Source organism: Sphaeramia orbicularis, chromosome 9 (assembly GCF_902148855.1).
Source record: "Sphaeramia orbicularis chromosome 9, fSphaOr1.1, whole genome shotgun sequence".
NCBI lineage: Eukaryota > Metazoa > Chordata > Actinopteri > Kurtiformes > Apogonidae > Sphaeramia > Sphaeramia orbicularis.
In genome coordinates this window covers 25,708,571-25,732,915 of record NC_043965.1, presented here as the reverse complement: position 1 = coordinate 25,732,915, position 24,345 = coordinate 25,708,571, and the positions used below count along the sequence as shown (strand labels likewise).

At 38.1% G+C, this 24,345-nt stretch overlaps 2 protein-coding genes across 8 annotated transcripts in view; both read left to right on the top strand.

Moving 5' to 3' along the window:
* osbp2b (oxysterol binding protein 2b) overlaps positions 1 to 8,039 on the top strand; it is a 46,768-nt gene extending 38,729 nt beyond the window's left edge. For 4 of the 7 annotated variants that reach the window (XM_030142851.1, XM_030142849.1, XM_030142855.1 and 1 more), the window contains 5 exons: positions 1,198 to 1,293; positions 1,639 to 1,823; positions 1,964 to 2,184; positions 3,467 to 3,484; positions 4,282 to 8,039. In XM_030142851.1, coding sequence (XP_029998711.1) covers positions 1,198 to 1,293; positions 1,639 to 1,823; positions 1,964 to 2,184; positions 3,467 to 3,484; positions 4,282 to 4,424 — 663 coding nt within the window. In that variant the 3' untranslated portion in view covers positions 4,425 to 8,039. The remainder of the gene's footprint in view (positions 1 to 1,197; positions 1,294 to 1,638; positions 1,824 to 1,963; positions 2,185 to 3,466; positions 3,485 to 4,281) is intronic. The other 3 variants (XM_030142850.1, XM_030142854.1, XM_030142856.1) reach the window with 1 other exon arrangement.
* Positions 8,040 to 9,444: 1,405 nt separating this feature from the next.
* Positions 9,445 to 24,208, top strand: LOC115426199 (plectin). The gene is made up of 27 exons (XM_030144205.1): positions 9,445 to 9,534; positions 9,667 to 9,759; positions 10,253 to 10,340; positions 10,423 to 10,529; positions 10,598 to 10,652; positions 12,180 to 12,677; positions 13,919 to 13,993; positions 14,081 to 14,176; positions 14,312 to 14,391; positions 15,590 to 15,682; positions 15,764 to 15,876; positions 15,982 to 16,069; positions 16,161 to 16,280; positions 16,943 to 17,056; positions 17,149 to 17,379; positions 18,308 to 18,370; positions 18,471 to 18,566; positions 18,746 to 18,847; positions 18,924 to 19,106; positions 19,201 to 19,332; positions 20,055 to 20,287; positions 20,363 to 20,489; positions 20,584 to 20,667; positions 20,759 to 20,964; positions 22,337 to 22,400; positions 22,518 to 22,715; positions 23,415 to 24,208. The coding sequence occupies exons 1-27, from the start codon at positions 9,445 to 9,447 to the stop codon at positions 23,454 to 23,456; spliced, it is 3,471 nt and encodes a 1,156-aa protein (XP_030000065.1). The 3' UTR covers positions 23,457 to 24,208.
* The last annotated feature ends 137 nt before the right edge of the window (positions 24,209 to 24,345 follow it).

Genomic DNA, 24,345 nt, shown 5'->3' with positions numbered 1-24,345 from the left:
CTGGATTGAAAATAACATCTGTATTTGTATCAGCTATCGGCCAAATTATCATTTTATATATCTGTATCAGCATCAGGCCAGAATTTTGCAATCCATGCATCTCTAAAGGTAACAAGTGGATTTTTAGTCTAAAGCAAACAAAAGGAAACTTATTAACATCTAACATTTCTCTCCACAACACACATTGCACTTCAAGTATTATACAATTTTCACTGTATAAATCCTGTATTGTTCGCATCTGATAATTACGCTAATGTCTGATTTTCATTTCTATTTGCAATACATCAGGATTCAGTGAAGCCTAATTAGTTACTAATATGAGAAGGTACAGTATCATACACACTACATGAGCTTTTTTACTTTTGTTAAATCAGTCTAGCAAGAACAAAACCACCTCTGCAAAGACAGATTTCTGTCTGCCACTCTGTAACCCTCTGGTGCAGAGCAAGGGCATCTGAAAAATTCCTCTAACTCAATCATAGAACCTAGTTTTGCTACAACTTTACTTTCCACCAACAGACAGACAGGCAGACCGCAGCAGTGTCAGGAGCAGAACAACTGAAGCCGCAGGGAAATCTGCATAGCACTGGCATATTGTAACATTACTGGAATTAAAGCCAGCACTTTTTTGTTGGTTTGACAATTGTGAAAATTCTTGGCATTTTCTGTAAGATATGTTAAAAGGAAAATACATCTGAGGTAAAGATGCAATAGGTATGGCAGGTATAGCTCTCAGAATTTACTGGAAGTGCTTATAACACTGCTGCTACTAATAGAACAGATATAAACAATGCAGCAACCTCCTCATTAAACAAAGGCTGTACACCAGCACCAGTTGTCACTCCATTTACTGCCTTTAAGCACAAAGAAAACAACTCTCTCATGAAATAATCAGTACGTTCTTACCTTTGACAGATAATAATGTAAATAGGAAAACATCAGTTATTATGGTAAGGAGCTATATAACAGATTGGAGCTTCATGGACCTTAAAAGAAAAGCAGTATTAAGTTTCTGCATGCTGCTAATTCACTCTCTCTGCTAGTTTTCGCGTATCTGTATACAGTATGGTCTTGCCATTTGCCATTTTCACTACAGAATACTCTGACACTGCTGTAATCACACTGAAATGGCAACAGTTCATGTCATTAACATACAGTATTATTCTTTCTGTACTTTTGTATACTCTTTATGTGCAGTCGGGGGACATTGAGATTGTCAACAACAGGACCAAGGATACCTGCCAACTCAAATTTTCTCCCTATAGTTATTTCTCCAGGGATGTTCCACGGAAGGTAAAGGCATCTTTCCACACTTCACCGTTACTCCTGTTTTGCATGATGTCATTGGGTGGACTATGAGTTTATGTAATGCTGCCCCCTGCTGGACAGTACCGACCAATAGTTTTGTTAATGGCAGAAGCTTCTATCTTGGGTATTCCAGTGACATAAACTCTGAGTCACCCAAAAACAGGAAATACTTCTCCTTCTGTTGTAATCTATTGATTAGGACTAAAAAAAAAAGTACTTAAGAATCAATTAAAGGGGACTGTAGGAATGATGCATCTGGGTTCAGAGAATAGACTGCTCTATTTTAATCCTGTTGTAAAATAACTTGTTTACCATTTAACTTCCTTGCAGGTGACAGGTGTGGTGGCAGACAGTGGAGGGCAGGCGCATTACATTCTCTCTGGTACGTGGGATGACAAGATGGAGAGTGCCAAAATCATTCAGAGCAGTCGAGGAGGTAGTGGGTCAGAAGGAAAACAGAAGACTGTCTACCAGACTTTGTCCCCCAAACTGCTGTGGAAGAAGTATCCCCTCCCGTAAGTGACTGTCTCAACAGCCTCATAAACAAATTATTCACATATGAGTCACAGCAGCTCTATAACAGCTGCAATGTCCAGTCCATATCATTGATCAGAGAGCATCATCAACTCTCTAACCACTTCTTTCTCTCCCTCAGGGAGAATGCTGAAAACATGTACTACTTCTCAGCACTGGCGCTGACCCTGAACGAACAGGAGGAAGGTGTGGGACTGACCGACAGCCGTCTGAGACCAGATCAGAGGCTGATGGAGGAAGGTCGGTGGGACGAAGCAAACTCAGAAAAACAGAGGCTAGAAGAAAAACAAAGAGCTGTAAGAAGGAGGAGGGAAGCAGAAGCCTCAGATGCTCAGGATGAAGGTATGAAATAGAGAAGAGAAAGAGTGGTGTCAGATCAGTGTTGGAGCTGCAAAGGAAATGACAGAGACAGGAAGGGTATAGAGTTGAATAGTTGGAGGACATATCAATGACATAAAAAGCTCTAATTTTCATGATCACAGTGAACACTTTCAAAGCTTTACAGGTTTAGTATTCTACTTTAATTTCTGTTAGATGCTAAATACTTTGCAAAGAAATGGTAATATAGTTAGCAGTTTAGATCAGTTTGGTTAACAAATTTAATTTTAGCTACATTTTGTAGCTGTGATGCAGCACTTATTTGTAATTAGACACACGTACAATCAATTAGTGCAACAACTCGAGGAACATTGAGCCAGGTGCTAAATTGAACTAGCCAAATCCTGTGGGAAATATGGGAATGCATTTTTCTTCAATTAAGGCCTTAAGTCTAGTTGTTCATTCTTTTTTATTTATAACACAAGGGCTGTACCAGAATGAGAATGATGCCAGTCAAGTCATATTTGAACTAATAATCTGAAGATTAGCTCATTTTTTGATTTATTGTTTCTTGTCTGACAATCAGTAAATAAGCAATGTTGTTGCATTTTATGTGGTCAATGATAATATACCATATGGTTGGAATGGCAGGTTATGATATGTGGAAAAAAAACAGTGTCCAACTTGAGTAATGGCATGGGGTAGTCTGTCATCGTCTAAAACATCAAAACCCACCCCACATCAGATAAATGGTTGTGATTGGCACAACTGAAAATCCCTTTTATTGAAACCACTGATCTGCCAGAACAGTTCATTTGCATCTTAGATCTTGTTCCTCAGACTAATATCATACCACAGTGACAGAGCATGATTTCTCAGATGTACATACTTAAAATGCATAAAGATACAGATGTAGATACAGATTTAGATCACTTTTTCTTCTTCAGGAATAAACTCACGGTTGCATTGTTTGTGCATTGGGGAAAAATATAACAATGAACATTTTGTTTGCATTAGTCCTCCCACTTTGCAACTATCTATGCTCTATCCTCACTATTAATAGAAGTATAGTCTCTGAGTTAATTACTATGAACTTTCTGATTAAGTACAAGGTATTGAAGGTAAGAAGTATTTGTTTGACATGTAATATACAGCAAAAACTTAATGGAAGCAAAAGTGAACTTTACAGTGAACTCGGCAGGAATGTTTCATCCTGGTGGTATTCCTGTGTGTGTTGTGTGTAGGTTACGTTGTATTCGATGTACCCATGACTTGTCTTTCTTTTCCTCCCTCTATTGGTGGTCAGAGTGTGATTATGACTCTGGTGAGTGGGGGTTGCCTTTGCCCCTCTGTTGTGCATCACTCCCACACACACACACACACACTCACTCACACACACTCACTCACTCACTCGTCATCCTCTGTGTGTCCTCTGTGTGGTCTGCCCCTGTGTGGGAACTGCATGATACCCCTTTTTCATGTCAGTTTTTTCAGATATGACTCAGGAAAAAAAATGCCTTTTTCCTGCACACGTGACATTTTCATTTAGAAACTGCTTCAGTAATATGTTACATGTAGTAACAGATAACAGCGCTGCAATCAAGTATTTTCAGTGTGTTGTGGTGAGGCCACATTAGCAAGAAGTTAATTTACACTGCGTTATTTATTATCTTATCTATATGAATGCTCGTGGTCACTTCAGTGGCACACTGACCAGCAGCCAACACGTTGCTTCAAGTTTTATTCAGTGCAAATTAGAGCCATTTTTCAACCATTATGTTTCTACGATTGTTCACTACAAATACCTCCAATTTTTCCCTTTTTAAGCTAGGTTTCCATATTGAGAAACAGATGGATCATTCAGTTCTGGGAGTCCCAAAACTGTGATTATAGTTTTCTCCTCCACTGTGATCGATCAAGGTTCTTACATTGCATACCGTGTTCATTTGTATTTTATTGATGCAAGCTTTCCCAAATGCAGTGTGCAGCGATTGATTGCTTCTCATAGCATATGTATTGAGGAGAATTGATCGCTCTGTGAATTGCCTGCAAGTGTGGCTTTTCCATCAAGAGTGCAATTAAATAGCAACGGTCGAGTAACATCTGCGCCTTCTCCTGCAGGTAAAGAATATGAAGGATACCAGCCGCTATGGTTTCACCAGAGACGGAACTCGATCACTGGAGAGACAAACTTTGTGTACAAAGGAGGTTACTGGGAGACAAAGGAGAAACAGGACTGGAGCATGTGTCCTGACATCTTCTAACCCAGGAACTGACCTTGGATCACACCAAACCTCATCGGACAGGGAACTGCTCGACTTCTGCGCCTTAAGAAACGGGGCGTAGTTGGCTCACGAGCACTATATGGACCTTTTGTGAGCATGGGAATGTGTATGTTTCACACACTCTCGAGATACACTGTACCTCCAAAATGTACACACTCACTCTGTTTTTTTTTTACACTGGGGAATAATAAGGGTCCTTCCTTTGAGCGAAACCCCTCTGACACTAACAGAAACAGCAGTGCGATACTGTGTGGATGAGAGCCGATGCTGGAGTTGAAACGCCACACTATAAAGGCACCTGCTCACTCCGAAAATCAGGTGCTTCTTAATGCTACCCACAATGCACTTTTCTTTGTTCACCCCATTAAGAGTTTTACAAATTGGATGCAAACTCATATCAACACAGTTCATTGATAAAGACTAACAATTTTCGAAAGAGGTCAAAATATCAGACATCAGTATTTCAGCGGTGAAAAGAAAATGACCTCTGTTTAATTCAGCACAATTAAAAGTATGCGAGGCCCTCTTTATGAAGCTTGTATTAGTTTTCTTTTTCTATGAGAATTGTTTAAAGTGCACATTTATTTGTCCTTTTCCTTTTTGCTTAAGAAAGAGACTTAGAACTGAACACAGTGTCTTTTAGATTTCGACAGTTTGATGAGGCAAATCATCTGTCTCCTACACAACAACTGATTTTATGAACAGATGAAATATGCAGCAGTGTGGAAATCTTTTTTTATTTGGTATGAATGTCTGGATTCTGAGTCTGCCCCGTAGTCAACTAGACTATCGTCCAAGTAGAGATAATACAGCTGCTTATTTAGTTCATATTTTGGATATGAATTGCCTCTGTGCTTCAATGCATTGCACTCATCTGAACATGGTTTAGACATCCACCATTTGTGGTTTTGATTAGAAAGTTTCTAGAATAGACAGTCCTTCTGTTGTAACACATTAGTACAGTTGCTACAGTACATGAAACTTAAAAACATCCATATCGCTCTAATAGGAACCTTCATCAAGCAACTGAATTAGCACTTTTCACTGTGGTTGACGATAGGTTAGTACATATCTCTGTGTTGATGTTGAGAAAATTTTCACTCTGTACATGTACTTTACCTTGTCTTCTGGTGCTCTCCCATAGCAAAACGTAAAGTATCCTTGGTGACCATTTTTAGTGACATCAATCTCAACAATCATGCAAAGTATGAAGTCAGATCACAAAGATATTCAGTCATTATCATTCAATATATCCAGGAAAATGTCCGTTTCTATAGTGTGTATTGCACTAGTTCCACAGTCAGTCACTAGTTCGTAGTTCAGATGTTTCCAGTAGGACTACGTGAGACCGAAGCGGTTTCTCCGAGGACTCCCGAGTGTCTTCAGCTGACAGGAGGTCAAAGGTTACAGAAGCAGACAGGGCTGGTTCCTGTAGCGCCCCACTGTGCAGTCAGCTGCAGCTCACAACAGACTACCCTCGCCGCCGCTCCGGACTCACCACAGCTCTCATGTAAAGACCTCCCATCTAGTGTCTGTGGATATGCTGATCTGGAATCAGCTCACAAATGTCCCCTCAGTCGTTTGCCTTTATTTGACTGAACAAGGGAAAGAGTCCCCTGACCTGTGCACTACACGTCTAAGGTGACAAGAGTTTTGAAAACCAGTTAGTATTTTTTTGTAATTATTGTTAGGAATGTAGAATTCAAGGCTGGAGGTATTGTATTTACCGTCTAGTCATTTGTGTGAATATTTTGTGATAAGAGAATGATATTGTAAAATGAAGAATAATTATACTAATCTGAGTATTAATTTATCTGTACAGCTTAGTTCAAATTGACTGAATGAGCCCCAATGATTTGCTGTTATTTTCAGTTTTAATTTAGATATTTTCTGGAAGGATGGAAGCTAACTCTGAGACACCCTTAAAGTGGCTGCAGATTTCATGTTTTATATTTTAAGAAATGTCTTAACACATGGAAAATATTTTTTTTATAGCGTCCTTGATACTAGCACATCAGTAACCATAGCTGACCTACAGTTTAATCAGTCCACACATCTGGCGAATCCTTCAATGTGCAGATCATAGGATGTGAAAAATACACTGGGAAATACATGTATTCACGTAGACAACCTCTCCACAGTTTAGAATGAAGACACTTTTAAGGATGATAGTGCGAGGTGTTTATTTTCTGAGATAAGATATGAATTAAATGTTATTTTTGCACAAAACGATGCCTCTAAACATTTACATTTTAAGTTTTTGATTTGCAGTTTATCCTAAGCACATTTAATTCAATTACTTAATCTCTTTGTAAAGCTTTTTGCTGCACGGCTTCTGTTTTCTGCTCGTCTTTCCACCTCACACAGACTCACTTCCATGAGCATGTACATACAAGTACAAGCTACTGACAGAGGTTGTGTACACTTTAAATCATATCAAGGGTGTAACATAAACAGTGAGGATGCACATTTTTGCAGCGAGATGTCTCATTTTGCTATTTTGAAAGCCTGTCATTGTGAAGTTGAACGCAGATCACAGCTGTAAATGCTGAAATGAATGATGATGAAACTGTGCTAATGGAGCGTTGGTATGTGATTTCTTTTCTCAGCGATCAACTTGAGGTTCACTAAAGATTTACTTTAATATATTGTGTTTGAGATGATTTTATATTTGAAAATACATGTTATATTTTGAATGATAATGGAGAGCTCATCATATGTTTAATCGATATCTTTCCAAATAATGTGACCTCAGTACTTGATGTTGACTTGCCTACTGAAGTTGCCCCTGTGAGGGCCTGTACAGTATCGGACAGCTGTAGCAATAATGCAGTACGGTGTAGATGTAATGGTTCCTGGCTGTTGTTGCTTCATCCAGAGCAGTTGTCTGCCTCATGCAGAAAGGGAAAAAAAAACAACCAAAGTGTATGTGGAGAGTGTACTGTAGATTAAAAAAACCTCTTCATCTGCCTTCCCTTCTCAGAGGGATTCAATGTAAAACCCCCTCCCCTTGTTTTGTTCATATCATCTCACCCTTCTCTTAATTCACTACGGTGTGATTTAGCTTTAATTTTTAATGCTTTTATTTTCTGTTCTGATTTCTACCTTCTCATGGGTGCCATTACTCTTATGTTGGTGTTTTCATTCAACATGTATGCATAATGAGTCAGATTAGCGTGCATGTGTGACACACGCTGTCTTCTCATTTGATGCTGCTCAGTTCTAAAACAGGAGTAAACTAATAAAGATGGGGAGTCGTTTCTTGCCTTGTCTAAACTGAACCCTGCTTCTCCTCGGACTGCGAGATAAGGGTGATGTTAATAATCTTAACAGTCACAAAAATCATGAGACACATCACAACAGCGGCCTAGTGCAGGGCGTCAAAGGTCACTGACATGCCTTGACTACTTTTACTCCCCAAATACACACAGGTGTATTCAGGTGTGGATTCAACTGAGGTTTTGCTTCTTTTTTTTTAATTGTGTATTTTCTCCTTTAATTTATACTTGTATAACATTGTCTTTAAACACAAAGACACAATAATGAAAAAAAGAAGATAATAAAGAAGATAATAAAGTTGTTGTTGACGCTGGATGTCTGTCTCCTGTAATTTCTCCAGGGCAAAGGCCTAAGTGTAGTTGGACAAATGTAGGGGTTAAACTCAACTAAACATTTATTCACAGACTGATGATGCAGTTCTGTACTGAGGTTGTGTCTGCTGCATTTTATCAAGAATACAGGGTTTTAGTAGAGAGGAAAGAAATGCATACATGACTATTTTGTAGTTTTATCCAAGTACAGTTTTACATGTTACTGTTTAGTGTTCGTATTATTTCCCCATCAGTTTTTATGAAACACCACTGAAAATGAATGAAGCTTAAATATTTTAGGATGGACCATAGTCAAATGATTGAAGACACTGAAGATGAAACACCTCTCTTTGATTTCTGTTCCAGATATTTGTTGCATCTCATTTTCCTCTCCCACTGCTGATGTTTCTCTTCTCCTCTTAATAATGTTGGAGAAACTACTTCACTGGGGAACATGTTAGAATAACTTTACCAAGACTATCCAAAAGAAATAGAATGATTAACTGACACTACATTGAAAATCTGCTTTGTAAATCATCGAAGTGAAAACACAACAGAATATGAATGTATTTGTTTTAGTTTTTTTTATGTCATTGGATAACAAAAAACTTTTTTTTCTCCTACTGTTGGAAAAACACTTAATCTTGACTAAAGCAGGTATATTCATTCCAAATTTCCAAATCTGCCATTAAAATTTCCCCACGTCGGATTTTGTGCTGTGAGAACATATATAAGTTGCTGTGCCTCCTAGTCAGTCTTCAACTTGGACTTTTTAGGCAGGTCAAAGTAATGGATGACTGATGGTGAGTGGTTATGGTAAACTACAACATCACACAATATAAATGAAAATTATTTATTTGCTTTATGGCGCAGAATTTGAAGGTCCAGCAATAATGCAGTTAACACAATGCGAGATGATTTATTATATTATTATTATTATTATTATTTTTATTTTTTTTGCAAAAGTTTGGTAAAAAGGAATGAATTGCAAAAGTGCATTAGTAGCCTAATACTTGTTCTCTGGGCGGAGGGATAAGCCTTACATAGAAGGATATTGAAAGTTTACCTTTGATGTCATTAATATGTTGTCTCCATGTTAGTTTATGGTCAATAACAACCCTAAGGAATTTTGTCATGAATACTCTTTCGATCTCACTATTACACATTTTTAGTTTAACATCAATGATCATTTTTTGATGACTTCCAAAAACCATACATTTTGTTTTCTTGACAGTCAGAGACAATGTATTGACATCAAACCAACATTTGAGCGTTTCCCTTTCAACTCTGTTCAAAAGTTCATCCAATATTTTGCCTGAGCAAATTAAATTTGTGTCATCTGCAAAAACCACAGACTTAAAGAAATTTGCTACACCAAATAAATAAATGGATAAATAAATAAAGTTGACATGGGGTCAGTTGTGGTCGTCCCCTTGTTGTGTTGTTGCCGGTCTTCACTGAATCTGGACTATTTCAACAAACTCACTAAAGCTGCATTGGTTAGAATGTTTGTTTCCACTGATCTGGCGCTAACCCTGTCCCCATTCGCGCTGCACTGCACCTCCCACTGGTCTCCATAAACCTGTTTGACCGTTTCCTAGGCAATGCACTGACGCCTCTGTCAATCATAGCTCCTTGCAGCAGCAGCAGCAGCAGTATTAGTAGGTGTGCACCACCACAACACCAGAACCAAGCTCTGCATTGAAGGAACGCCTCACCTCAAAGTAAGTGGGTTATGGATCACCAACCTCCAAATGTGGTATTGATTTTTTTTTATTACACATTAAATGACACACTAAATGACGGCCCAATTGGAACAGTCGTTTATGAGTCAGTGTATTTGTGTTGTTCTGTCTATATTGTTAAAGTCTTCTCCATATCCACTGGTAATGTCTAGTGCTTCTGGGTGGTTATATTCTTCTCCTCCCTCATTCATTTTAAGTTCCTTCAGTCCTGTCTGTCCAAACATTTGAGGAGGAAAATCCTAATCAGAGTTACAGGCCATGTTTTACAACCCGGACATTTGACGATCATCGTGAATAGAGGGAAGGCAGACACAAGAATTTATGGTTTCTCTGGTGAAAAGGAGTTAGTTTGGTCTGCTAAGAGGCTAAATTGTCTTGGTTTCCAGGACAACTGAGCAACATAAACCCCCCCACCCCTAATGCCTGCTCAGCCAGCCTTAACCCCTGGTGTGTTGTGTCTCTGTGGTCCTAGAATCTGCCTCTTCAGAAGGACATGGATGACAGAAGCCATATTGGAGCAGAGAGGGACAGAGAACATGCGGATGAACGTCTTTACACCGGTCTGAAGTTGGACATCTTTCTTGTCTGTGTTATTATCTTAGTAGTTTGCATCCCCTTGACCTCCTGTCTTTGTCCTGACAGACATCAATGACAACAGCGCCAACTTCAGACTGGATTCTCCACCATTAAAACCAGACCACTGTGACCTCCTTCTGGATGCAATCGATGCACAGCTTGTTGAGCTGCAGGTCTGTGAGTTCCCATTCTTTAATTCCAATGTACTAAATATAAATCTTATCTTATCTTATGTGTGCAGGTTCATTCCCAGAAAAGTCAGGAAGGCGTCATAGATCATGACTGCACCAGCACAGGTACTTCATGTCATACTACACATCTTTTACCAAACATACGGGTTTATTTTCTGGTAAATCCAGCATTTTTAAAAATCCTTTTAGCACCTCTTAGATGGAGCCAGTCTGTGAGTAAAGACACCGGCCTTGGAAGTACAACTCAAACAAATGACACGCCCATGTCTTGTCTTGACTTGATGCACACTGCAGTGGAACAAACATCAGGTAAGAAGTCAGTATGCTTTTTGGTCAGCTGTTAGAGCTAAAGTTTTCAGATCACGCTGTCTCTTAATGTCGTTTAACAAAGTTTTTTGCCTCTACATAAACAGTCTTTCAATATCCATCTTTGTATGTCTTGCACAGTCCCTTCCTGTAGGTAACCACTGATGAAATGTCATTTTGACATCACATATAGATGATTATTTCACAAGGATGAAGGATGAACAAAAAATGCAGAGATGTACAATTGCAACTGTAGCATGCAGCCATGCTCAGTGTTTATTTTTACTTTTTTTTTCTTGTTCAAAGTGTTTTTTATTACATATTGAGTCACAGAAAAATATAATACATTGTTTTTGTTTGTTTGTTTGTTTGTTTGTTTTTGAACCCAAACCCATGAACATTCCCACCCTGTTGCACCAAAAAAATAATAATAATAATAAAAAAATACAAAAAATAAAAAATTGACAATAAGAATAAATAAATAAATAAATAAGGAAAACAGATAGTCACAGACTTGTATTAATAGGACTATTGTGGAATAATTGAAGGATCTACCTTTTTTATGTGATTTAGAACAGGTTGCCAGGTACTGAAAAACTTATTGGCACATCCTCTTACAGAGTATCTGATTTTTTACAATGTTAAATGATGTAAAAGATCTAGAAACCAAGATTTAAATGTTGGAGGTTGTTTATCTTATCTTATTTTTATTTGTTTATATAAGTTTAAAATATTTTCGTATTTTTTTCTCTCAGAAAAAAGGAGGTGCTGTTATGTAGAGCTTAGACACATTTTCATGGAAAACATTTTGATTGCATTTTGATATCTAATGAATTAATAGTTTTTAGGACCTGTTTTGTTTTAAATAAATATTCATTCAAGTTCGGCAATTTTGTGTTGTAATTCCTCTTATTGACCTGTTAAGCCCATACCTATGAATAAACAGTGTATATTTAATTGTATATTTAAACAACAATGGTTTTTCTCAATAAATTTGGGTTCAAAAGAAAGGTAACACCTGTGAGATCGATGTATAAGTGTCAGAATCATTATTAAATGTACTGTTTCAGCATAAATGCATCTAGAATACAGAAACAAATATATGATTTTCAGGTCCACCTAAAAAAAACAGCACATTACTTAAACTGAAATCCATTGTCATGAACTTAGTTAGTAGGGCTGAACATAGTTAAACTGCTGAACTTGATCAGATGCAAAAAAACTACACATGTGGATTTAATGTTGGCCAAAACCATTTCTTTTAACCCTCTGTGACCCTGTGGCTGGTTCTAACTCGGAGTGGTTTTTTGTCTGCTGTACCCACAGAGAGCAGCACCAGCCACCAAGAAACACCTGCTATACGTGAGGACCTTAAACAGAAACTTTCAGCCAGAGGAACAGGAAACAAAGAGGAAATGGAGTCTCACAGGGAGCAGGTGATGTGGAGGTTAGAGAGGCTGCTTGGAGATGCCTGTAAGGACGGAACGGCAGCAGGAGGAACTCACCGCCTCTCAGACAGTATCTGCACTGAGGACTTTGTGAAACGCTTCAGAGAAGAGATGGTAGAACTGCCGTTGGTAGAAGGAAGTGAACAACCAGACAGAGTGAAAGGAGCTGAGAGGACAGAGATTTCAGACAGTGACACTTTCCAGGGTGAACAAAAGGGACAAAGGCTTCCTTATGTGGGAAGGAGAGGAACAGCAACCACTGGGACAGAGAAAGGACTCTGTGACAGCTCAGAAGCCGAGATGTCGCATTTTAGAGAGAAAGCTGGAGCTGGAGAGAGATACACTCCTCCACAGAAGCACAGCGATAACGACAACAGTGAGTCCCACCTTCATTATCTTGACAAACCTCTGGGAGAAAACACAGAGATGATAATATCAACATGATTATCTTTAATTAGGGCTGTTCGTTTGAGCACACATGAGGATTATGGGAAAAAAAAGTCAATCTGTCTTCCCATCTGTATCTCACACTTCTCCAGATTAAGATATCACCATGGCATTATGGTGACGTTTGCTTTTGACCAACACTTAAAGTACAATGTACAGTCCCCTGAGTATGAAGACTAAAGTTACTGCAAACCTAACCTTTTGTCTTCAAATGAGGATAATAACTTGAAGTTTACACAGAGCAGTACTACCAGAGGATGAAACATTTCAGTTTTTCTTCTAAAATAGCAACTTAATATTAAAATAATGATATATGTAAATTGCAGTGGAATTTGTGGTTAATTTTCTTGCCTAATTTAATGATTTTTTCTGAAGTGCTACCCTAAGATTAAAGGGGTCATATTTTGCTAAACCCACGTTTATTAGTCTTCGGCACATTTATTTGTGTATTTGGACCCTAATAGTTCCAAAAGTTTGAATTTAAACCCTCCAGGTGCTGTAAAGCTATCTTTATATTCATTTTGGCAAAAATCAAGTGGATTTCTACAACCTGTTTTTATTTCTTCTTAATTTGTCATGTAACTACTTATATCACGACAAGTGCACATATAAGGTCAAGACTTCCAACAAACATTTCTCCGAGTACGCCATAATTGTTTGTCAGCAGCAGCGGTTGTAGTCCATACTGAAAATATGTCCAGACTTTGAGTTGATTACCTAAAATGTTCAGTTGTTGGTTGAACGGGACAGAGCAGCACAGACAACAACCTGGAGGGGGCGGGGCCTGAAGTGGCTCATGTGCATTTAAAGGGACAGCGCTCAAAACGACCTTTCTGGTGTCATTACTCAGAAATAGGGTTGAAGATGGACCTGTGGAGTTGAATTAATGAAGAATTCAGATCCGAGCATAGCATTTACAGTTTAGGTAGACCACAGGGAAATGTTTTAAAATTCATAATTCCATTTAAAAAAAAAAAAGCAATATACCACTCCTTTAAAACATCTCCTATAGTAGTAAACCAACATCTCTGTCCTATCTGACAGGTTTGTGCTGGGTGAAGTTAACTATTGGTTTAGCATCTTTTACGGAATTGACCAACTTGTCTCCCTCTGACTTTTACTCTTTTTATTCAGTGTACAGTGTACTGTTCTTTGTGATTCCTTGTTCAGTTCTTCATAGTTCAGAGGGCGTTACAGAGAAGCTGCAGATCTACACCTCCTCTCCTAAGGCCAGATGTTTGGCAGGTAATACACACAGATTTCACTGCATCTGCACTATCGGTCTAATGCTTGTAAAAAATTATGGTCATAAGCTGGTTGTTTCTTTTATAGGAGTACCCATGTTGAGTTTTGACACAGTATCCATAGACAGTGACCTTGACTCGATTTCTACAGAGCAAGTCAGACAACACATCCACAGACAACCAGGTGAGACCTACAGAGACTGGCCAGATGAAAGGAACATAGTTAAATGAATGAAACTCTAAATAAATGATATGGAAGAAACTCTAACTCATATTATTGTGATTCCCCAGGATGGAGCAATATTTTTCATTCTGTCAGAAATGTGGATGAACTTTGTAACAACCAAACTGATGATGAAACAACCACACAGGAAGAAAGTGAACCTCAATCTACATCAGGTAAAACAAGGTCAGACAGTATCCAACCACATGGCATTTACTGTCTATACTGTATATGTGTGAGAGTTTATTCAAACCTTCAAAAAACCCGCAAGCTTTACAGTAGTACTGCACTATGTCATCATTGGCGTAAATGCACCCTGTCTTTGTGTGCAAAGTTCAAAGATCTTGTCTTCAACCTGTGCAAAAGAGAAGTGTCCCCCTGCAAAAAGCACAACATAAACGAAGAGAGTCCCACAGGTAACTCAATGGACATGAATGATGTTAAAGCTGTTTTTCTTAAGTACGCTGTTAAGTATGCACTACATTATTGTGTGTATGTTCATGTGTTCCAGGCGTCTTTGTTATCTGAGTGACACAGATGAAGAAATTAATTGGAACAGAAAGTTGAGGTCTGAGAAAACTTTAGAAAGGATGCAGTCGGATTGGGAAACACTGAGAGAACGACACTCTGCCCTCCAACAAGTGAGAATCCACTGTATATTACTATAGACCAGGGATGTCGAACATGTGTCCTGCAGGTCCAAAACTGGCCCACGAAGGGTCTAATTCAGCCCACGAGATGAAGTCAAGAGTGTCTCATTTTAGTTCAGGGGTCAAATACAGCCCAACTGGATGTCAAGTGGATCGGATAAATAAAATAATAGCATTATAAGCTATGAATGAGGACAACTCCAAATTGTTGTCTTTTAGTGTGAAAAAAGTGTAATTACATAATGAAAATAATTACATTTATAAACATTCCTTTCACAAAAAATAGAAATAATGTAAGCAGCCATGAACAACCTGAAATTTCTTAATAAATAAGGGAAGTTTTATTAATATTATACTTGTTGCTAAATGTTTTGTGCCTTTGTAGATCAACTGTGGTCTGTAAGTTGTGTAAATGAGAAGTTGAGGCATAATATTGTTAAAATTGCACTTTTGTAATCTAAATCACCAAGAGAATTTTTAAAATTGTCTATAGTTTATTATACTGTTATTTTACTGGTCCAACTGGCTTGAGAACAAATTGAGCTGTATGTGACCCCTGAAATAAAATTACTGTGACACCCCTGACATAGGCTATATAATTGTAGAGGTACATTCTTTGACACACACTAAGTTTTGTAAAATCCAGTATATTAATGCATATACATGTTATTATTCATCCTGTGTACAGCTGTAAGCATCATTCATGTCTGTGTGTTTGTTCTAGAAATGTCAGAAGGAGGAGGAGACGCTATGTTTACACAGGTCTCAGTTAAATGAAGTTCAGCTCTCCCTCTCTGAACTACAACAGAAGAAACAGGTGAAGTATGGTTGACAAATTATTCAAGCAGTCTGCAACAGAAGCTTAATTAATGCTGACAGTTTATTGTTCATATCTCAGCATGCATTACAGGAGCTTGAGCAGCTGACTGCAGAGACAGCACAGATGGAGAAGGAGAAAAAGAGTCTGGAGTCTGTTCTGAGAGAAAGAAGAGCAGAGAAGGACTCTATCTGGTAGATAACCAAACATTTTGATTGTAATAAAACCATGGACATTCACATAAAATACTTATTTTTTTTTATTAATGTCAGTTTTCTTAAAGAGTAATGTGCTTTTAGTTGTGAGCTACAAAAGCTACAGAGGCAGAAAGAGCCTGGTTTTTATGAGGCCAGAAGCAAAGACGTGGAACTTAAAAACCAACAACAGGTAGGAACAAGTAGCCCTTTGACTGTACTCATGTTTTAATATGTGAAGTGTTTTCTTAATATTTCACTTTTTTTGTTCTACTGCATCACAGCCCAATGTCGCCATGTCTGTGCTGGAAAGGGAGGAGATAGAGAGGCAGCTGGATAATGCCAAATCTGAACTATTTGCAGAACAGCGACGTGCAAGAGAGAAGATGGAGTCTATGCAAGAAGTACAGTATTAAGGCCTCTACTTATTTTAACCCATAAAGACCCAAACAGCCAAAACCAACCAAAATTATCTACTGATCTGAAATGTTTAACAACTTCTGAACCACTAATCTTATCAATATATTTAAATAATTGGTGCAAAATGCAGTTTGTCATCTTTTCATGGTCATCAGATATGACCCATTTGGACGTTCAGAGGCTCCATAGTGAACGTGGAAATACTGTCATCTTCTACAACATTGATTCACCAAAACCCATGCAGTTTTAAACATGACAGTGGAGGGAAACACTTGTTTTTATGTTCAGTTATCAATATTTTTGCTGAAAAAGTCACTTTTTCTTCAGTTTTCTCGATTTCTGATATAATAACCTTTAACTTTAATCAAAGCTTTTATGGACATCTACATGATCATTGAATTAAATGTAGAAAAATACATGAATACTGAAAAATGCTAAATGCAGTGGATAACATTGTAATAAATGGTGATAAATCACATAAGAAGGGTTGAATAGACAGGAAAAATTAATTTGGGAACCGCTACAAAAGTCACACTGATTCTTTATGGGTTCATTTGTGAATTCATTTTTAACTGTGAATTATATAATGAAATTGTATTTACAACAGTGTTCCAAAACTTGTCTGAATCAATATGTTCATGAACAGAAGCTGGAGGAGTCTTGTGAAGAGCTCCAAAGGGCCAAAGAGTCAGAGAGTTCACTCAGGAACAGGTGTATCTGCTTGGAGGAGGCACAGAAGTACACAAAACAGCAGTTTGAGGTGAAAAATATCAGATAAATGTTTCATAATCTGTTGATTCAACCAAGAAAGAAAATCCCCACAAAATGATTCACCAATTCTCCATCTCTTAGGATCTAGAATATCAAGTGATTGAGCTGCAGGATGAACTGCGAGAAAGTAAGACCAGAGTGGGAAGTCTAGAGAAGATGTTAGCCCAAAAGGAGCTCCAACTGATGGAGAATCAAGAGCAACATAGTTCTTTACAAGGCAACAGAGATGAATTGAAGGGGGAGCTCCAGCGCATTAAAGCTCAACACTATAATGCACTGAAAGAAGCCCAGGAGCAGGCCACCAAAGTGACCGTAAGAGAGGAATTTGAAGCATCATCCTTCTAAAGATAATGTCTTTTTACCCCACTCGCCGAAGGGGAGGCAAGGGGTGTTGTTTTTGGTTTGATTGTTTGTTACCTTAGGTTACACTTTTGCTGGCGTTGGTTCGTCTGTCTGTCTGTGTGCAAGATAACTCAAAAAGTTATGGACGGATTTGGATGAAAATTTCAGGAAATGTTGATACTGGTACAAGGAACAAATGCTGACAATTTGGTGGTGATCGGGGGGGGCACGGGGGCCACTGATCTGCCTTGGCAGAGGTCTGTGCTCTCCGAGTGCTTTTCTAGTTAGTTAGTTAGTTAGTTAGTTAGTTAGTTTGTTTGTTTGTTTGTTTGTAAACACTCTAGCAGCAAAACTATAGATTGAATTCATACCAGATTGGGTTTATAGCTTGCCAGTAACACAGAATAGATCTGATTACATTTTGGGAACAGTCAGTCAAAGTGCAAATTGTTTTTATGAATTTTTAAAATCTTTTTTTTCCCATTTACTTACAATGGGCAAAATTTCCAATGTCTGTAGCAGCAAAACTATTGATTGAATTCATACCAGATTGGGTTTCTGAATTGCCATTGACCCAGAATAGATGTGGTTACATTTTGGGGAAAAGTAGGTCAAAGTTAAAACTACGTAGGATTTTTTAAAATCTTTTTTCTTCAGCTATTTGCTTGTAATGGGGAAATGTCTATAAGTTTTTATGTCTATAAAAACATCAATTTTGTTTCAATTTACTACAAACTTGCCACATATGTAGAGGCAATTGATATGCTGAGATCAGCACACACATAGACATGATGACATCAGCTGGATCGATGCCAAAATAAGCTACAATACGGGTGAGGGGCGGGGTTTGGTGTGCCTGGCACCACTTGTTTTAATCTGAATTCATTTTGTGCTACAGGAAGCAGCACTGAAGCAACAGAAGAAAGATTTGGCTTTGGCCCATGAGATGCAAATCCAAAAGGTGACAGATATCACTAAATTATTGATTCTGAAAATGTTGCAACATAAATCCAAATATTATAATATGATATTATATATAATGATTACGATTGTGTCTTCAGATAAATAAACAGGCTGAAGAGGAAAAAGCAAAGGCATTGAAAGAACAGGCTCTTTCTCTCACAAAACACATCGGGTCATTACAAAATTCCATTCAGGTCAGTGTTTCCATCTGAACAAATTAAATCCACTGTTATTCTACCTCTATGTGAACTCTCTGTTTGCAACAAAACTTCTACATGTTATTGGATGACTCCAGTATTGTAACATTATAATCAACTCACAGATGTTCAGAAACATAACTTATTTTCGAGAATTGTCTGTTCTAATTTGGCAGCTAAAAGAAGAAGAAGCCAGCAATCTGAGGATGTGTCTGGAGAAGAAGAAAGAGGAAGCGATGAAGCGTGAGGAGGAGATGTGCAGAGAAGTGTCAGATAAGGTACCCCGGTAATCCTCTGGCAGATCTAAGCGAACACCTGCTTCATGACTGAATGATGAATTATTTTGCTCTTTAGGTGCATAAAGCGGTAGAGGCGGAGAAGAGGAAGAGGGAGGCAGAAAAAGTGGAAGCTGTGCAGGTGCACTGCGGGATACTGGAGGAACAGAACAGAAAAAGTCTGGAAAACATGCGGAGTAAGATACAGCAAGAGAAAAGTAAAGGACTGGCACTTCAGTGTAAAGTGGTGGATCTGCAAACAGTAAGAGGACTCAGAACCATGGTGTGTCATATTTTTAATGCTTTAAACAGGTCATTAATTTTCTGTGTTTGTATTGACTTTCTTCATTTATAAGAGAGTGCAGGAGTTGGAGGCTGAAAGCTGTGCACAGCAGAAAGAGCAGGAGTCTCTGCTGGCTGTAATCTGCAAAACACTGAAAGAGGAGCATCAGGCTGAGCTGCAGAGGACGCAGAGGCAGATGGCACAGGTACAAGAAAACCACAGACTTACCTGCAGACACAGCACATAGAAGTAATAAACACTAATAAACATTCATCGCTTTGAAAAAATGTACAATGAACTTTTTCTGAAGAGGTAGGGAAGAAGGTGGATGTTTTGTTGGCAGACATGTGAGTCTGCAAAGTATTTAATGAAACCATTTATTATACAATTATTTAATTATCTCCAATGGAAATACATCACACAATAACAGAATACAGCAATTACAGTATTTTCATTATATTATTTTCTTTTTATTGTCTATCTTTACATTTATTTTTTTCATCCACTTATGTGAAAACTTGGTATTTTCATGTGTAAGTTTGCGTGTTTAACATGATCTATATTTTTGTGTATTATTTGCATGTTCTATGTTTATCTTTTTGTTCAGTTTTTTTCTTTGTGAAGTGTTTAACAGCTTCAATGAAGATTATAGAAAATAAAAAAATAAAGAATAGGATTTTTTTCATGTTTTGGTAAAAGATGAATTGCAGCAACAAATATTATATTCAGTGGTTAATTTCACAATTCTGTTTTGAAATTAATACTGTAAATGCACAGGTTAAAGAGGGGCAGACAATATAAAACTGTTCTTCTTTCTGCTCCTTTTTATTCATAATGTGGACAGATTTCATTTTTCTGTGTCTTTCTCTTATTTTATGAATGAAATAAATAAATATGCCCCTAATATGATGTGGCCTGTGGTTGTAGGAGAGTCAGAGGACAGTGAGGAGGCTGGAGAAGGCTGTTCAGATTGCAGAGAAAGAATGTAACAGACTCAGAGCAACGTTGGAAGAAAAGGAGAGAAGTCAGAGTGAGGCCACAGCTGAGGTGGATCGGCAGCGCAGACTCTGGATCCAGGAGCTGGAAACAGAGTGCAAACATCTATATTACTTAGTGGACCAGGGTGGAGACAAATCAAGTACTGGGCAGCTATTTTCCAGGTATTACAATGAAGTGAGCACCTGTTGGGTAATAGACATGTTATTACTTTCTAAATGCGATGCCTTTTGGTGCAGTTCTACAGTAGCTGAAGCTCTTACAGCCCTGAGAACCATAAGAGAACAACTGAAGCACTTCATTTGTCGTCTGCATCGGGAGCTCAATTCACAGAAACAAACAACTGAGCAGCTGAGCAAGGACAAGGTATAGTTTAGTATTCTGCAGAGTATGTAAAGCAGACTGACGGTGTGTGGAAATAGATCATCTCACATCTATTAAAAAAATACTAAACCAACAGGAACGAGAACTGAGCATTCAGAGGCAACAGCTAAGGATGGAGAGAGACCAGGCCTTGGATTCACTCAAGGAGCGTCTTATCCAGGTATGAACTGACACTGAGTGATGCTGTGTCCGCTTTTTTGCAAATACACCCATCAGTTACAGGCCATTTAAGACCCATCACATTCCCACAGGAGCACATTGAGGAGCTGAGCAGTCTGAAGTGGGCTCATATATGCGACGGAGGATCGGAACAAGTGGCGGCTTCTCTCCGCAAGCAGCTGAAGGCCAAAGACCTGGAGCTCAGGCAGGTTCAGAGGAGTATGAGTGAGTGGAAGGAGCAGACTGCAGCCCGTCTGGCATGCAAGTTTGAAGAGGAGTTGACGGCTGAGTTGGAAAGGTAATAGGTTCAACTAGAAAACTGCATCAATTTAATCAAAGTCAGTTTTGCCATATGTACAGCACATACAGAAGACTGAAACTGCAAAACTCTAAGGCCCACGGTGCAACAGGAACATAGTAAAAAAATACATATACATATATATGTACATAAAAAATATATAAAAATGTAACTATAAACATAGAATATTACAATAAAGTGAATGTAGGCAATGAAAAACACAACCAAAGTGTGGAGCAGTGACGTTGGTGGATGGACGGACAGGTAGATAGATAGATAGATAGATAGATAGATAGATAGATAGATAGATAGATAGATAGATAGATAGATAGATAGATAGATAGATAGATAGATAGATAGATAGATAGATAGATAGATAGATAGATAGATAGATAGATAGATAGATAGATAGATAGATAGATAGATAGATAGATAGATAGATAGATAGATAGATAGATGTACTTTATTGACCCCAGTGAAAATAGAATGCTTTATACATTCATTCATTCGGTCATTCATTCATTCATCTTCTGAACCTGCTTTATCCTCACTAGGGTCGCAGGAGGTTACATTATACATAAGAATACAAAACTAGAAAAGCACTCGGAGTGCGCAGACCTCCGCCAAGGCTGATCAGTGCCCCCCCCCCCCCGTGGGCCCCCCCACGCCAAGGAGGTTATGTTTTTGCCAGGGTTTGTTTGTTTGTCTGTCTGCTTGTCTGTCCGTTAGTGTGCAACATAACTCAAAAAGTTATGGACAGATTTTGATGAAATTTTCAGGGTTTGTTGGAAATGGGCCCCCCCACCCCCGATCACCACCAAAATTTAATAATTTCTTCCTTATCCCATTTCCAACAAACCCTGAAAATTTCATCAAAATCTGTCCATAACTTTTTGAGTTATGTTGCACACTAACGGACAGACAAACAGACAAACAAACAAACCCTGGCAAAAACATAACCTCCTTGGCGGAGGTAATAACTGTAAGGTGCAACATAAACTGTACTGTTCGGTATAATGAAGGTCCAAAATGAATGTAATTACTCTGACTTCATAGAATCCATAACAACAGAATAAATAACCAAAAAGTGTTGTCATTTTCCATGTTGTAAGTTTTGCTCTAATTTCATTCATCCCACAGGTGCAAAGCAAAGTTGTTAAAGGGCAGGTAACTGGTTTCTATCTGTACAGCTTAGACGACATATGTACTAACCGGCTGTCTGTACTGAAAAGAGCATGATCTCACCTCCACTCACTAATATGCTGTTTTAGATGTTTAGAGCATCTCATGAAAAGGTGTGACTTCAACTATAGACATGAAGCTAAACGTGCATCTTGCGCCAGAGGTATTAATTATCAAATCTATTTCACAGAAAGACGTTAAAGACACAAGATGAGAAGCTGAAAAGGCCTGAAGGGATGACACATAGTGCAAAGGTACATGTTTTACTGCCCTACCTGGGTGACATTATCATCAAACACTGAAAGTTTTGTGACACATCTGACACTTATTGTTGAATATTCTTACAAAAGCTTGTTTCTTCCTCCCATTAGGAAGCTCAGATTTCGGTTCGAGTTCCATCCCCTCATGCTGTGGACTCTGCTGCCTCCAACAGCCCATCAGATACAGCCTCTTTAAAGCTTCTGCGTTATCTCCAAAGCAGAGTGAAGCAGCTCCGAGTAGAAAATCAAACCTTCCACTGGAGCCCAACTCCCTCAAGTACAGATTTATCAGGATCATATCTTAATACAGTGAGTGAGTTAATAACTGGAGTGTAAATTAAAGTGTGAGTGTAGGAAATAAAGGAAACAATATTGACATCTGCACCTACTGTAATGCAATGTTTCACTGTTTAGTCTTAGAGAATAAGAACTATATAGTACTGTGAAAAAGTCTGAAGTTGTGGTTAGATTTGATGTTTTAGCAAAGTTATGAAACAAACGCATACAATTCTCAGTTTCTGTAGATATAACAAAGATGGAAAATACACACAACATAAAAAACAAAAACTTCAGGCAAAAAATGCTTCCATAAGTGTTTAGTGTGACCTCTTTTTTATATTTAACGTGTCTGTGGCTTAAGTCTTTTGTACTGACAATATGACATCACCTGCACTAATCCTCTGGTTTTTACACCATGTTTCATTCAACACATGTCAGATGTTTCTTATTGTTTGGACTACTTTTTGCTATTAGGTACAGAGGTCACACTAAATAAAAAAAAAATACATGTATTCTGTGTGTTTTTAATACTGTGCCCATGGTTTACTTGAAGAAAACAGTCATAAATGTCATGAATGAATGTTCATTACAACCCTGCAAAAACAACAAAGCAATAAGTAAACCTAAGACTACAAGCAGTTTGAACACAAAATATTGTCAAAGTATTGTATGTATGCTTAGTTTCAAATGTAATCTTTGTGTCAGTTAATACCAGTGTTTCCCTTACAGGCACCAGACAGCGCCGGGATTCACTGCATTTCATCGGGATAGTCGTATATGATATTATATGTAGATTACTCTGGATGAACACATGGTAGTGATGTAATGTTCTTGAAATCTGTCTGAAGATCATCTAGAAATAAATCATTGACTGTTACATGTGCTTAAGGTAGCAAATTAACAAGGTCACAGTGACAAACTTAAGATGACGTCAATACGTTCACATTCCTCTGTGTGATAGCAGCCAAATTTATGGCTTAAGCTTACAGTGAAGTGCGAATAAGTGATGAGCTGACAGTGGAATTCATGTGAGTTACAGCATGTCATGACCTCATAAAGATGGGAATCCCTTGTATAATATCCAACATTACATGACAGGAAACTCAACAATATAGAGCAGTTCTCAGATGCGCTCTTAAACACAGCACAATAATTACTCAAATATGACCAACCTTCTGTGTTCAATGACTTCAGACACAGTTATCCAGTGAAAACAATGAAGAGTGTTTCCACAGATTATGTAAAGTTTATTTCAAAACAAAAATAAGCAATAACACTTACTGGCTGGCTGTAATTCTGGAGATGTGCATTAGAAAATACAACTAAAAAATTTGCATTTCCTTGACTTCTTCAAGTCTTTATAAAGCTCTTACAGAGGAAATACTTGATAAGCACTAAAGGAAGAAAACCTTTCTACCACAAGTACAACTGCAGGCGGAGTCATGCTGTGAGCAACTGCATGGAGAGTTTTTGTAATGTTCTCCTAAATATGGCCAGATGAAGAATAAAACAGTAAAAAAAAATCTGATGCTACTCAACAATGTCTAACAAAAAATATTTACAAAACATCAGCAAGTTTTTGGCCAGGTGAAATTATTTACATGTCATGGCATTATCTAGGGAAAAGGCCAATTCAAGTCATATAAATCTATTGACGTAA